Here is a 16694-nt window from a genome sequence, read left to right on the forward strand (position 1 = left end):
TGATAAACGAAGGACGTGATGATTCAGATCATCAAGTCACTAGATTACTTCGGAGAGTTTCATCTCAGATGCCCTGTCCTTGATGCCCCTGACACTACAGCATGTTACCTTGGTAGCAACACTCTGGGGGATATCATATGTAGAAGGAACTACAAACGCTGGATTAAACCAAAGATAGACACAAAAAGCAGGAGTAACAGCAGGTCAGGCAGTATCACTGGAGAAAAGCAATAGGCGATGTTTCAGGTCGAGACCCTTCTTCAGACTGAGAGTCAGGGGAAAGGGAAACAAGAAATATAGACGGTGATATAGAGAGATGTGGAACAAATGAATGAAAGATATGCAGAAGAGTAAATGGGTTTGTTACTGTCAGAGCTGTTTATTAACTTCCATCTGCGGATCTCTGTGTGAATGACCATCTTGGACACCGTCTAGTGTTGGGGTTTGAAGCAAAGCTGCTTGGTTCAGGTTCAGGGCCGAGTCTCGTATAGGCTTCTCTGTGTTCCTGCAGGACTAATGCTGCAACACTTTACAGGGGGAGCGAGGGGGCTAGAACTGTCTAGGTGTCAACGTGCATGGATTGTGTGTTTGTCAGGACATTTTTCAATCTATCATGTACTCTGGGTGATCCTCCTTTCTCTTCTTCCAGTGCCATCGTTTGAGGTGACGACAGGTCCTCCTGTCAGTGTGACACACAAGCCTGAGGGAGATAAGTTTGCCGTGAGTACCTCTTTAAGTGGAACTACAATGCTGTCTTTTTGTTTGGCTTAGAGATGCAACGCAGAAACAAGCCCTTCGGCCAACTGAGTCCGCGCCGACCAGCGATCACCCCGTACACACGCACCATTCTACACACTAGGGACATATTGTAATCTTTACTGAAGCCAATTAACGATAAGATACAATAGAACTTTGTTTATCCCAGGAGGGAAATTGATCCGCCAACAATCATAAAAAATACATTAAACATGAAATTAAAGTGACGAGTGGAAAGGATTTGGGGATGTGCAAAGATTGGGGGGGAAGGGAGGGGGAGGGAGGGGGAGGGAGTCGGTCTCAGTCTATCCCATGACAGAAGGGGGAGGAGTTGTACAGTTTGATAGCCACAGGGAAGAAGGATTTCCTGTGGCGTTCCATGCTGCATCTTGGTGGAACCAGTCTGTACTCAGCAAACTACAAACCTGCATGCTTATGGAGTGTGGGAGGAAACCAGAGATCCTGGAGAAAACCCACGCAGGTCACAGGGAGAACGTACAAACTCCGTACAGACAGCACCCGTAGTCAGGATCGAACCTGGGTCTCTGGCTCTGTAAGACAGCAACTGTACTGCTTCTATGTCTAATATAGAAGGAGCTGAGGTTAAGCTGGGGGGCAGTTAGCTGTGAGGAGGATGCTGGGAGGCTGCAAGGTGACTTGGATAGGTTGGGTGAGTGGGCAAATGTATGGCAGATGCAGTATAATGTGGATAAATGTGAGGTTATCCATTTTGGTAGCAAAAACAGGAAGTAGACTATTATTAGACGAATGGTGGCCGATTAGGAAAAGGGGAGATACAACGAGACCTGGGTGTCATGGTACACCAGTCATTGAAAGTCGGCAGTGAAGAAAGCAAATGGTGTGTTAGTATTCATTGCAAAAGGACTTAAGTATAGGAGCAGGGAGGTTCTACTGCAGTGTACAAGGTCTTGGCGAGACCACACCTGGAGTATTGTGTACAGTTTTGGTCACCGAATCTGAGGAAGGACATTCTTGCCATAGAGGAAGTACAGAGAATGTTCACCAGACTGATTCCTGGGATGCCAAGACTTTAATATGAAGAAAGACTGGATAGACTCGTCATGCACTCGCTAGAATTTACAAAATTGAGGGGGGATCTTATAGAAACTTACAAAATTCTTAAGGGGTTGGAGAGGCTAGATGCAGGAAGATTGTTCCCAATCTTGGGGAACTCCAGAACAAGGGGTCACAGTTTAAGGATAAAGGGGAAATCTTTTAGGACTGAGATGAGAAAAACATTTTTTACACAAAGAGTGGTGAATCTCTGGAATTCACTGCCACAGAATGTAGTTGAGGCCAGTTCATTGGCTATATTTAAGAGGGAGTTAGATGTGGCCCTTGTGGCTAAAGGGATCAGGGGGTATGGAGAGAAGGCAGGTACGGGATACTGAGTTGGATGATCAGCCATGATCATATTGAATGGCGGTGCACGCTCGAAGGGCCGAATGGTCTACTCCTGCACCTATTTTCTATGTTTCTAAGTTATAAGTCTGTGTCGTGTCTTTTAGCTGAGAAGTGTCAAACCCATTGATTATTCTTCAGACACAGGACAGGGTTGGGATCACGTGCGCCCCGTCCCTTTTGACACTCAAGGCAAAACATTTGAAGTCACTCAGTTGTCTTGTTTGCTGCTCTTTAACTGTGAAGTATCGGGGTGGATCTGCCAGTTGATGTTTGTTGAAACAGTGCTGGTGTAGAACCATGTTAACATCCCCCAGGAGTGCACCGATCAATCGATATGACGGGTTAAAAAGAGGACAGTCAATGAACTGGGATCACAGCCAACAAAGGCACAATGTAACACAGGTAATACACTCTGGGAAAGCCACTCACACCTTCTTGCACAGTCCTGCCCTCGCACGGTTTCAACATGGTTTGTTTTTGACATTTTACCCAAAGTTGCCAATAAATTACCAGCCAATTTTCATCAACATCCGTCGACTTGAATGAATGAATAAGTTTATTGGCCAAGTATTCACATACAAGGAATTTGCCTTGGTGCTCCGCCCGCAAGTGACAACATGACATACGGTGACAGTTAGGAATGACACATAAAACATTAAACATTAATAATAAAACATTATTGATTAAACATGTGAATTAAATAAAATACCTTTATTAATGACTTCAATGGGTCAATGGTTTCTTTGTTCTCACCTGGCCCCAGGTACAGGTAAGTATATTTGCGTACGACTCAGCAAGACTATCCCCCGGTTAGACCAGAATAGATTAGACTTATATGTCTAATGTTGAAGGAGCTGAGGATACAAGTATGTGTAATGTGTGGTTCAGATGAGAGAGAGGGTGAGAGTGTGGGGGATAGTGAGAGAGAGAATGAGAGAGAGAGAGAGAGAGAGAGACGGAGGGAGAATGAGAGAGAATGATAGTGAGAGAGGATGATAGTGAGAAACAGTGACAGAGTATGAGAGAGTGAGAGAGAACGAGAGAGATAGAGAAAACGTTGCTGGAATCAGGCCTCACCAGGTTAATGACTTCACGAGACAGTGGTAATCCTCAAATTACCTTTTGGAAGTGCTTGTATTTTGTGTACAAGATCCATGTTCCCAGTGATTTGTTTTTGTAGCCAGAAAGATGCTGGTGTGCATCTCAATTAAAAATCCAGCTAGAATTATTAAACATTTATATCATCAATATTCCCATCATTAGGGCTGACATTAACTTGTAATATAATAACTGAACTGGAAACAAATAAGTATTTCAACTTATTCATTAGACTATCCATGACCTAAGCATGACTAATACACGTATGTGTCACGTTAGAGATACCGGTACCTTATATCGTCATGTACAGGCACGGATAAAGCACGCGATGTTAGCGGACTGGGCGAGGATCAGTTCTGTCAGCTTTCCTCGCAGTTTGGCTCTGGAAGTTTTGTATGTGTGGACAGTTTAGTTTAGAAATACAGCGTGAATACAGGCCATTCAGCTCACCGAGTCCGTGCCGATCACCAATCACTTGTACTCTAACCACATTCTACACACTGGGGGCAATTTACAGAGGCCAATTAACCTACAAACCTTTGGAGTGTGGGAGGAAACCGGCGCACCCAGAGAAAACCCACGCGGTCACGGGGAAAATGTGCACACTCTGTACAGACAGCACCCACAGTCGGGATCGAACCTGGGTCTCTGGCGCTGTGAGGTAGCAACTCAACCACTGCACCATTGTGCTGCCTTTAGTGTGACCTCAGTTAACCAGAATTGGCGCACCCTTAAGGGCCTGTTCCAATTACGCGATTTTTTTGGCAACTTGAGCGACTAGGCTGTCGACACATGGTCGCGGGGTGATGCCTGTATGGTCGTGAGTAGTCTCCTCAAGTCGTCTAAAGAGTCGTAACGTTTTTTTGGTCGCTGCTAGATTTTGAAATGTTCAAAACTTTTCGGCGACTGTGGGCTTGACGTAACTTGTCTTCTCCTGCCGTAGGTTGTCACCGGGTGCTGACTTTGGTGAATTCCATTGGCGACTACCTACGTCAACCTACGTCAACCTACGTCAACCGGTGACAGGTACCGGCGACTGAATTGTCTTCAGATGTCGCCGACAGGGTCGTAACGTATCGTAGCTTGTGGACGTAGGTTGACTTTGGTTGTCATAAGTTGTCGCCCGTGTGGTTGTAGTGGTCGTAGGTGAACGACCTAACGGGCCGCCAGTTGCCTAACGTGTGGGGGTCCAGTCGCCACTTCTTCGGCGACCTACTACGACTAACAGTCGCCGGCAGTGGCCGAAAAAAACTGCCTAAGTGGAACGGCCCTTTACTCTCAGTTCAGGGCTAGTATGTTTAAGGAAGCCATTATGGTGACCTATAGATAAGCGCTCACCTGTACTAAGGCGTTACTATAAGCCACCACATTGTAATAGAGAGACAATGCATTTTGTTGTCTCTGTACTGTACACTGACAATGACAATTAAATTGAGTCTGAATTACACTATTATAGTGTTAAGTGCATCTGAGGCTCCGTTAGTTTTCTTCACTGCATCCAAGGACTGCTAATATTCTCTCGTCATCCCCATGGAGAGTTGAGAGGGTGTTCAACGTGGGTTGTGCATGTGGACCTTTCATGCCGAGGTGCTAACATGAGCACTTGTCCACAACATTGTGTGATCTATTTGCTCGGGTGGTAGTTGGGAGTCCATTCCCCTTTCATGAGCAACCTTGCACAGAGTAAGCCCAGATCCCATCCCCCTCCCCCTCCACCCTCTTACTAATCTGTCCCTTCGTTGACGTGGCTAGTGTTGATCGCTGACCCCCATGTCTTTCACACTTCCTCTCCAGTTCTATCCCCAGTATCATTTCCTCCATCTTTCGACAGTCAGTAAATCTTCCTCCTGTCTGAAGAAGAGGGACAGCCTTCAATTTTATTAAAAGCAAATTTAGATAAGGTCATAAGGAATAGGAGTATAATTAGGCTACTCGGCCCATCAAGTCTACTCCGTCATTCAATCATGGCTGATCTATCTTTCCCTCCTAACCCCATTCTCCTGCCTTCTTCCCATAACCTCTGACACCCGTACCAATCAAGAATCTATCTATTTCTGCCTTAAAAATATACACTGACTTGGCCTCTACAGCCTCCTGTTGCAAAGAATCCCACACCTCTGACTAAAGGAATTTCTCCTCATCTCCTTCCTAAAAGAACGTCCTTTAATTCTGTTAACGACACCCACCCCCTCCCAACCCCCACCTCCCCCTTCCCCCGTGCCCATGCCCCACCTGGACCTGGCCGATATCTCCCCCCCCCCCCTCCCCTACCACCTACATTCCTTCCTCTAGCTTCACAATTCACAACTGTTCAAGCCTTTCGTCTCACACCTTCTGTCTTTTCATCTCTGGCCTTTGTCCAACCAACATCAGCCTCTCAAACCCCACCCTCATCTGTATCAAACTATTAATTGCAGGCAGACACAAAATGCTGGAGTAACACCAGCATCACTGGAGAGAAGATTCAGTCTGAAGAAGGGTCTCGACCCAAAAATTCAACCATTCCTTCTCTCCTGAGATGCTGCCTGTCCTGCTGAGTTACTCCAGCGTTTTGTGTCTACCTTATATGTAAACCAGCATCTGCAGTTCTTTCCTACACATATTAACTGCAGGCATTGTCCTGCTCCCCCTACCTTCCAACTTTCCTTGCAACCTGAAGAAAGGTCCTGAGCCAAAGCATCACCTGTCCATGTTCTCCAGACATGCTGCTTCACCCATTGAGATACTCCAGCACTTACTGTCCTTTTTGTTTCTGACCTAAAACATTCCCACCCCTAGCTGACTCGCTGAGTTCCTCCACAGCTTTGTGTTCTTGCTCAAGACTCCAGCATGTGCAGTTCCTTGTGTCGTCGGTGAATCTCCCTTGGTCACCTTGGACAGAGTACTGAACGGTTCTGCGTTTATTTTCCTCCCAATACTCTCACCCGAGCAAGTCTTCCCATCCTCCTGGTAATTACACCACTGCTGCAGTAACGTCACTCAAGTAATGACACAATCTGATGAAGGGAGATGATTTCTTTCACCCCCCTCAACAGTAAATCCAGTTTTAATGAGTGCTGAGCAGTCAGATCTGTTCCCTGAACAGATTGCCATCCTTTGATATTATCATCTTGTGCCCTGAGGTTCCGCTTGCTATGGAGTTTTCATCTGTCTGCCAGAAGCAGCCAGTACAGATGGAGAGATTTGCCGTTGTAATATCAAACTGCAGTCATTTTCCAAAATGACCTACAGGGAGAAACAGCTTTATGAATCTTACAATACTGGATTTGTCCCCCGAGATACTGGTCTGGCTGACATCTCTCTGTGATGGTAGCATCATATTCTTGCTCCTATCCTCGTGCCCGTCTGCCAACAAGCTTCCTTCACAGTTGGGTGAAGTGGACTCGACTCACCTCACATTCGCTGTGTTTAAGTTGACATCCTGTCAGTTCAATGCTCTCTACGTCTTCAGAAGTTCATTAGTTCTAGGAACTAAATGAGGCCATTCGGCCCATCAAGTCTAATACACCATTCAATCAAGGCCGATCTATCTTTTCCACTCAACCCCATTCTCCTGCCTTCTCCCCATATCCCCTGACATCCATATTAATCACGAATCTGTCAATGCCCACCTTAAAAACATCCACTGACTTGGCCTCCACAGCCACCTGTGGCAAAGTATTCCACAGATTTAACATCCTCTGACTAAAGTAAGTCCTCCTCATCTACTTTCTAGAGGAATATCCTTTTATTCTGAGGCTATGACCTCTGGTCTGAGGCTCTCCCATTAGTGGAAACATCCTCTCCACAATCACTCTATCTAGGTCTTTCACTGTTTGGTAAGTTTCAATGAGCCCCCCCCCCACGTTCCCCTGGCCATTACCTCATCTATGACCTTTGTTTGGGACGTTCCTCTCTTGCCAACATCCCTGTGATGTTCCCCATCATGTGTCGCTGACCGAAGGAACATTTATAGGAGTCTTACAGAAGTTTATAATCAGTCTGAAAAAGGGTCTTGACCTGAAACGTCACCCATTCCTTCTCTCCAGAGATGCTGCCTGTCCCGCTGAGTTACTTCAGCATTTTGTGTCTATTGATCGTTTATAACCTGCGCTCTCTCAGGTTGTGCCTTGGTTGTTGCCAACACGACCTGTGCTTCCCCTCCCCCTCCCCCTCCCCCTCCCCCACTCTCCTCTGCTCCACGGTTAAACCTCATTTACCTTGGCTGCCATATGGTCTTTATTCAAATGTCTACATTAAGCAGCTGTCACAATACTTGTGCCATTACCTCACAATTAAAACTGTTTCCTTTCAGCTGCATGTTGTACACACTAAAGGGCCTGTCCCACTTACGCAATTTTTTCGGTGACTTGCCGGCACCCGTCATAGTCGCAGCAGGTGGCCAAAAATATTCAACATGTTGAAAATCCAGCGGCGACCAGAAAAAGGTACGATTCTTTGGGCGACTACTCACGACCATACAGGTGTCACGTGTCGACATGTCACGGGGTGACGCCTGTATGGTCGTGAGTAGTCGCCCAAAGAGTCGTACCTTTTTCTGGTCCCGTCTGTCCATTCCATCTGTCCATTCCGTCTGTCCATTCCCTCCACAGATGCTGCCTGTCCCACTGAGCTAAACACAGAGTGCAGCAGTAAATCAGTGGGTCAAGCAGCAGCTGGGAAGGAATAGACAGGCAATGTTTCAAGTCAGGACCCTTTATCTCTTTGTGTCTGAAGATGGGTCCAGACCTGTCTATTCCCTCCCCAGATGCTGCCTGACCCGTTGATTTCAACGTGTCAGGCCACCGGAGCACCGCCCCGTTGACCCAGCATATTGTGTTTTGCACAAGATCCCAGCATCTGCAATTCCTGGCATCTCCACTCCTCATCCTTCTCTGCTCAAAGACAATAATCTGGCCTGCTCACTCCCAATCTGAGGGCAAAAACTCTCCAGTAGCATGGCAAACAAGCCATCTAGTTGTGCAAAGTAGCAACACTTAAGGTGGAATGTTCAAGAGAGGCACATCGCTATATTCTTAAAGCTGGTACAAAACGGGTCAGACTACAAGACACTGAACATTTGCATGCACATCTGTGAACTATGCGGTAGCCTATTCCATCAAGGAATGGTTTTGAGTTAAATATCCCATCACATCCATGTTTTCTATCAAATTGAAAATAATTATTTACTAGTTATACTTGTTCAGTTTTGTTTAGTTTAGTTCAGAAATGCAGGCCCTTCGGCCCACGAGCCTACACCAACCAGTGACCCCCACACATTGACACTATCCTACACACACTAGAGGCAAGTTACAAAGATACCAAGCCAATTAACCTACAAACCTGGATGTCTTTGGAGTGTGGGGAGAAACTGGAGCACCCGGGGAAAACCCATGCAGGTCACGGAGACAAAATACAAACTCTGTACAGACAGCACCCGTAGTCGGGATTGAACCTGGGTCTCTGGCACTGTAAGGCAGCGACTCTATCGCTGTGCCACTGTGCCCTTTGTGTGATGTGTTTCCATTCAATTGAACTCGGTAACCTTCATGTATTGATTCAATACAAACAGACAAGTGCTCTTAACTAAAACCATGAGACGACATACTGTGGAAGCCAGAGGATTGGGAAACTTTCATAGGACAACAGAAGGAAACATAACGGGCAATACCAGCTGAAAAGATGAAGTACGAAGGGAAGCTGGCCAGGAATATAAAGAAGGACAGTAAAAGCTTCTTTAGATATGTTAAGGGAAAAAGAGTAGCAAAGTCAAATGTGTGTCCCTTAAAGGCAGACACGGGTGAAATTATTATGGGGAACAAGGAAATGGCAGAAAGAGTTGAACAGGTACTTCGGATTGGTCTTCACTAAGGAAGACACAAACAATCTCCCAGGTGTACTGGAGGACAGAGGATCTAAAGGGGTAGAGGAACTGAAATAAATTTTCATTAGGTGAGAAATAGTATTGGGTAGGCTAATGGGACTGAAGAATGATAAATCCCCTGGGCCTGATGGTCTGCATCCCAGGGTCCTCAGGGAGATGGCTCTAGAAATAGTGGATGCATTGGTGATCATTTTCCGATGTTCAATAGATTCAGGATCAGTTCCTGTAGACTGGAGGAAAGATAATGTTATCCCACTTTTCAAGAAAGGAGCGAGAGAGAAAACTGAGAATTACAGACCAGTTAACCTGACTTCGGTGGGGGGAAAGATGCTGGAGTCAATTGTTAAAGAGGTAATAATTGAGCATTTGGATAGCAGTAATTAGAATTAGATCCTTTATTTGTCATTCAAACCTTACGGTCTGAACGAAAGGTTTGCCTGCCTTTTCACAATGGCAGGCAGTGACTAGTGGGGTACCCCAAGGCTCAGTACTGGGACCCCAGCTATTTACAATATATATTAATGATCTGGATGAGGGAATTGAAGGCAATATCTCCAAGTTTGCGGATGACACTAAGCTGGGGGGCAGTGTTAGCTGTGAGGAGGATGCTAGGAGACTGCAGGGTGACTTGGATAGGCTGGGTGAGTGGGCAAATGTTTGGCAGATGCAGTATAATGTGGATAAATGTGAGGTTATCCATTTTGGTGGCAAAAACAGGAAAGCAGACTATTATCTAAATGGTGGCCGATTGGGAAAGGGGGAGATGCAGCGAGACCTGGGTGTCATGGTACACCAGTCATTGAAGGTAGGCATGCAGGTGGAGCAGGCAGTAAAGAAAGCGAATGGTATGTTAGCTTTCATTGCAAAAGGATTTGAGTATAGGAGCAGAGAGGTTCTACTGCAGTTGTACAGGGTCTTGGTGAGACCACACCTGGAGTATTGCGTACAGTTTTGGTCTCCAAATCTGAGGAAGGACATTATTGCCATAGAGGGAGTGCAGAGACGGTTCACCAGACTGATTCCTGGGATGTCAGGACTGTCTTATGAAGAAAGACTGGATAGACTTGGTTTATACTCTCTAGAATTTAGAAGATTGAGAGGGGATCTTATAGAAACTTACAAAATTCTTAAGTGGTTGGACAGGCTAGATGCAGGAAGATTGTTCCCGATGTTAGGGAAGTCCAGGACAAGGGGTCACAGCTTAAGGATAAAGGGGAAATCCTTTAAAACCGAGATGAGAAGAACTTTTTTCACGCAGAGAGTGGTGAATCTCTGGAACTCTCTGCCACAGAGGGTAGTTGAGGCCAGTTCATTGGCTATATTTAAGAGGGAGTTAGATGTGGCCCTTGTGGCTAAGGGGATCAGGGGGTATGGAGAGAAGGCAGGTACGGGATACTGAGTTGGATGATCAGCCATGATCATATTGAATGGTGGTGCAGGCTCGAAGGGCCGAATGGCCTACTCCTGCACCTAATTTCTATGTTTCTATGTTTCTAAATGTCGTTACCTGCAGCCATACATACAATAATAAATAACAAAACAGACAGTAAACACAAATTAACATCCACCACAGTGAGTCCACTAAACACCTCCTCACTGTGATGGAGGCAAAAATCTTAGGGCTGCTGTCTCTTCCTTCCTCTTCTCCCTCTGCGCTGAGGCGAATATGTTGTTACCCCACCGGGCGATGGTGGCTCACCGAGCTCCGCGAACGGGCCGGTTCAAACTCTGCGGCCCGGGGGTGGTCGAAGCTGCCGCCCTCCAGTCCAGCGGACGCAGCTGTTGCGATGTGGTCCACTGGCCCGCGGCCGAACCCCGGACTCAGGCCGCCTCCACCAGAACGCCATCTCAGCCACCGGAGCACCGTTCCAGCCCCGAGCCGGGTCGCCCTCACGTGAGCGCCGTTCCACCCTCATGCCAGGCTGCCCTCATGGGAGCATCTCAGCCCCGCACCAGGCTGCCCTCACGGGAGCGCCGTTACCCTCGAGCAGGCCGCCCTCATGGGAGCGCCGTTACCCTCGAGCTGGGCCGCCCTCACGGGAGCGTCTCAGACCCTCACGGGAGCGCCGTTCCAGCCCCGAGCCGGGCCGCCCTCACGGGAGCGAGCCCAGGGCGAGTCCTGACAGGCTCTGCCTCCGGAGCCTCGAGGTTGCCAGCTCCGCCATTAGGCCTCAGCGCAGATGGAGGCAGAGAAGGGGGATACGACAAGAAAGTTGCATTCCCCCGAAGGGAGAGACAGAAAGCCCTGTTTCAACACCCCCCCTCCCACCACACACACATAACACAAACATAAAAACCAAAAACTTAACTAAACAAGACGAAAAAAACAACACAAAAAAGTAAAAACAAACGGACTGCAGGCGAGCCGCAGCCGTTCACCAGTGCCGCCACTTCCGGAATAGTTCAATGTCCAAGTCAGCATGGATTTATGAAAGGAAAATCATGCTTGACTAATCTTCTGGAATATTTTGACGATGTGACAAGTAAAATGGATGAAGGGGTGCCAGTGGATGTAGTGTATCTAGACTTTCAGAAAGCCTTTGATAAGGACCCGAAAGAATGGTGACCAAAATTAGAGCACATGGTATGTGCTCCAAGGTGTTGGGTGTTGACATGGATAGAAAATTGGTTGGCAGACAGGAAGCAAAGAGTAGGAGTGAACAGGTCCTTTTCAGAATGGCGCAGTGGTGAGAGGAGTGCCGCAAAGCTCGGTGTTGAGGCCGCAACTGTTTACCATATATATATATATATATAGATCTGAAGGTCTGAAGAAAGGTTTCGGCCCGAAACATTGCCTATTTCTTTCGCTCCATAGATGTTGCTGCACCCGCTGAGTTTCTCCAGCATTTGTGTGTACCCAATATATAGAGATCTGGGCGTCCTTGTACATCAGTCACTGAAAGTTGGCGTGCAGGTACAGCAGGCAATAACCATATATCCATATAACCATATAACAATTACAGCACGGAAACAGGCCATCTCGGCCCTACAAGTCTGTGCCGAACAAATTTTTTTTCCCCTTAGTCCCACCTGCCTGCACTCATACCATAACCCTCCATTCCCTTCTCATCCATATGCCTATCCAATTTATTTTTAAATGATACCAATGAACCTGCCTCCACCACTTCCACTGGAAGCTCATTCCACACCGCTACCACTCTCTGAGTAAAGAAGTTCCCCCTCATATTACCCCTAAACTTCTGTCCCTTAATTCTGAAGTCATGTCCTCTTGTTTGAATCTTCCCTATTCTCAAAGGGAAAAGCTTGTCCACATCAACTCTGTCTATCCCTCTCATCATTTTAAAGACCTCTATCAGGTCCCCCCTTAACCTTCTGCGCTCCAGAGAATAAAGATCTAACTTATTCAACCTATCTCTGTAAATTAGTTGTTGAAACCCAGGCAACATTCTAGTAAATCTCCTCTGTACTCTCTCTATTTTGTTGACATCCTTCCTATAATTGGGCGACCAAAATTGTACACCATACTCCAGATTTGGTCTCACCAATGCCTTGTACAATTTTAACATTACATCCCAGCTTCTATACTCCATGCTCTGATTTATAAAGGCTAGCATACCAAAAGCTTTCTTTACCACCCTATCTATATGAGATTCCACCTTCAAGGAACTATGCACGGTTATACCCAGATCCCTCTGTTCAACTGTATTCTTCAATTCCCTACCATTTACCATGTACGGCCTATTTTGATTTGTCCTGCCAAGGTGTAGCACCTCACATTTATCAGCATTAAACTCCATCTGCCATCTTTCAGTCCATTTTTCCAAATGGCCTAAATCACTCTGTAGACTTTGGAAATCAATGAAGAAAGCTAATGGAATGTTGGCCTTCATAAAAAGAGGATATCAGTTTAGGAGTAAAGAAGTTCTTCAGCAGTTGTATAGGGCTCTGGTAAGACCACATCTGGAGTATTGAGTACAGTTTTAGTCTCCTAATTTGAGGAAGGACTGAGGCAGTGCAGCGTAGGTTGACGAGATCCCTGGGATAGTGGGACTGTCAGAGGGGAGTTGAGGCCATATCTCTGGATGGATTTAAGAGAGTTAGATAGAGCTCTAGGGGCTAGTGGAATCAAGGGATATGGAGAGAAGGCAGGCACGGGTTATTGATTGGGGACGATCAGCCATGATCACAATGAATGGCGGTGCTGGCTCGAAGGGCCGAATGGCCTCCTCCTGCACCTATTTTCTATGTTTCTATGTTTCTAAGATTACAGAACATCTACAGTTCACTACCTCTGGCATGAACTAATTATCTTTGGCACCTATTGTTTTATGCTGCATCTTTGAATGCCTCCGTGGGCATTTTATTCCAAAGATTTATCATTTTGTACATAAATTATTTACATTTGTGTAATCCGTTCACCTTCTGTGATCTGAGTGTAATCCAATTTCTGCACGCCTGGTTGTGCAGGCTCATTTGTGAGTTGTCTGTATTTGGTTTCCTTCAGTCAACCCCCCGTCCCCAGTGTGGGCAGGCTGAGCTCACATGAACCAGGTGCTAGAACATGAACCACGTTGCTCAACCTGCACCAGTGCCGAGGCATGGTGCCGATAAAATATGTCCTGGACTAGATATTATACTGTAGATCAGCATTAGGTTAGCCATAGTGTCACATGCTTGGTTACACTAACCCATTTAGAGTCATACAGGCCCTTCAGCCCAACTTGTCCATGCTGACCAAGATGCCCCATCTAAGCTAGTCCCACTTCCCTGCATTTGGACCATTTGTTTCTACACCTTTCTTATCCATGTACCTCTCCAAGTGTCTTTTAAATACATTTCTTCTATTTCTGGTCCAGCCTCTTGCTAATCATTTTAACTCCCCTTCCGTTGCCACACTGACCTCTCTGCCCAGGGCCTCCTCCATTGCCTGGAGTGAGGCCTCACGAAAATTGGAGGAACAGCCATCGTATTCTGCTTGGGTAGTTTAGGAAGGAACGGGGGTACTGATTGGGGACGATCAGCCATGATCGCATTGAATGGCGGCGCTGGCTCAAAGGGCCGAATGGCCTCGTCCTGCACCTATTTACAACCAAACGAATATTAAATTCACCTTCATTAGGTAAACAATCCCCAGCCACACTGTTTTTCACACCTATCTTTCTGTGTCACATCCTGCCCTGCATTGATTTCTCCCACTATCCTGCATCCATTTCCTCTCCCCCCCCCCCCTCCCCCACCCCCCCCCCCCCCCCCCCCCCCCCCCCCCCCCCCCCCCCCCCCACCCCCCCACCCCCCCCCCCCCCACCAACCCCCCCCCCCCCCCCCCCCCCCCTCCTTCTTTTTTTTTTTTTTTTTTTTTTTTTTTTTTATTTTTTTTTTTTTTTCCCCCCCCCCCCCCCCCCCCCCCCCCCCCCCCCCCCCCCCCCCCCCCCCCCCCCCCCCCCCCCCCCCCCCCCCCCCCCCCCCCCCCCCCCCCCCCCCCCCCCCCCCCCCCCCCACCCACCCCCCCACCCCCCCCCCCCCCCCCCCCCCCCCCTCACTTGTACCCACGTATCACTTCCCAGGATAGGCACAAAAAGCTGGAGTAACTCAGCGGGACAGGCAGCATCTCTGGAGAAAAGGAATAGGTGACGTTTCGGGTCAAGACCCTTCTTCCGAGCCCTCGCTCTATCACCAGGTTTTGTCTCATCCCCCAACCTCTCTACAAGCTTTCTCACCCTTTTCACCCTATCAGTCTGAATGAGGTCCCGACCCATAGCGTCACCTCTCCATGTCCTCCACAGATGCTGCCTGACCTGCCGAGTTACTTCAGCATTTTGTGTGGATGTTTTGTTTGATTTACTTCAAATGACATCAAATACTGCCTGCAAAGTGCTTTGTGTAGTTTTACAGCACTGAAGTCACCAAAATGAAGTAAATGAAAGTTGTTATAATTTATGTAATCCACCTCATTTACACCATTCTCTCTCCCTGTTCTGTATTTTGTAGTCTGACGGCATTAAGTTGAAAGTCTCATTGTTATTCTTATTTCCCGATATCATTACTTATATTTTTCGATGCTGAATTCCCCATTTTTAAGGATTATGCTTGTCCAGACCAGCCTGAATCCATTCGCCTTCAGTATTAATGTTGATAGAAAGTGCTGATGTTCTTTCTGCCCATCCCCCCCCCCCCTCCCACTCACCCGCCATGCTTCTCCAACGAGCGTTTGACAGCACTGGGCCTCACTGGAGTACCTCGCTGAAGGTTGAAAGGGGACCTCATTGAAATTCACAGAATAATGAAAGGCATAGCCTGGATGTGGAAAGGATGTTTCCGCTGGTGGGAGAGTCTAGGTCCAGAGGTTATAACCTCAGAATTAAAAGGCGCTTTTTTAGAAAGGAGGTGAGGAGGAATTTCTTTAGTCAGAGTGGAGTTAATCTGTGGAACTCATTGCCACAGAGGGCTGTGGAGGTCAAGTCAGAGGATATTTTTAAAGCAGAGAAAGACAAATTTTGATTAGAACGGGTGTCAAGGGTTATGGGGAGAAGGCAGGAAAATGGGATTATGAGGCAGAGATCAGACATGATTGAATGGCAGAGTGGACTCGATAGGCCAAATGGCCCAATTCTACTCCTATAACATGTGAACTTGACAGGCAACATTCATGGGCAGGTCCCGGGATTGATGTGCAAGTCAACATATGACCACCTCATCTCCTTTAAATCAGGCAGTTGCCGATCCACTTCTGTACCAGTCCTTCTATTCCACACTTGCCACTTTGCAGACTGTCCACCAAAATAGTAATGGACCAAATGCTTTGCTGAAATCCAGAAAAACACTTGGTTTGAAGCTTCTTCGGACAACAGGCTAAACAGTGGTGTGTAAAAAGGAACTGGTTTACTCTGAAGATAGACACAAAATACTGAAGTAACACAGTGGTCGAGACCCTTCTTCTGACTGACCCGCTGAGTTACTCCAACATTTTGTGTCTATCTTCGGTGCAAACCAGCATCTGTAGTTTCTTCCTGCACAATACATGAAATCCAACCAGTCTTAGATCCAATGTTTAAGAAGGAACTGCAGACGCTGGAAAATCGAAAGTAGACAAAAGTGCTGGAGTAAATCAGCGGGTGAGGCAGCATCTATGGAGCGATGGAAATAGGCAACATTTCGGGTAGAGACCCTTCTTCAGACTTAGGTCCAAAATCACTGTAATATTTCTAAAATATCTTCAATAATAATTAGTTCACCTGTACAATTTCCCCCATAGATTGCAGAAAATCAGCCCTCACTTAATTACTCAGTCACCCGTTCACACTAGTTCTATGTTATCCCACTTTCTCATCCACTCCCTACACACTGGGGACAATTTTCAGAGGCTAATTAACCTACAAACCCACAGGCCTTGGGAATGTGGGAGGAAACCGGAGCACCCGGAGGAAATCCTCATGGTCACAGGGAGAACGTGCAAACTCCAAACTGACATGTGTGGCATTGGCACAGCGGTAGAGTTGCTGCCTTACAGCGCTTGCAGCTCCAGAGACCCGGGTTCGATCCTGACCACAGGTGTCATCTGTATGGAGTTTATACATTCTCCCCATGACCTGCA

The 16694-nt window shown here is 47.0% G+C and overlaps 1 protein-coding gene across 1 annotated transcript in view; it reads left to right on the top strand.

Moving 5' to 3' along the window:
* LOC129712812 (NT-3 growth factor receptor-like) overlaps positions 1–16694 on the top strand; it is a 1009855-nt gene that overhangs the window by 598584 nt on the left and 394577 nt on the right. Inside the window, exon 10 of the mRNA XM_055661549.1 lies at positions 650–720. Coding sequence (XP_055517524.1) covers positions 650–720 — 71 coding nt within the window. The remainder of the gene's footprint in view (positions 1–649; positions 721–16694) is intronic.

This window comes from Leucoraja erinacea, chromosome 33 (assembly GCF_028641065.1).
Source record: "Leucoraja erinacea ecotype New England chromosome 33, Leri_hhj_1, whole genome shotgun sequence".
Lineage (NCBI taxonomy): Eukaryota > Metazoa > Chordata > Chondrichthyes > Rajiformes > Rajidae > Leucoraja > Leucoraja erinaceus.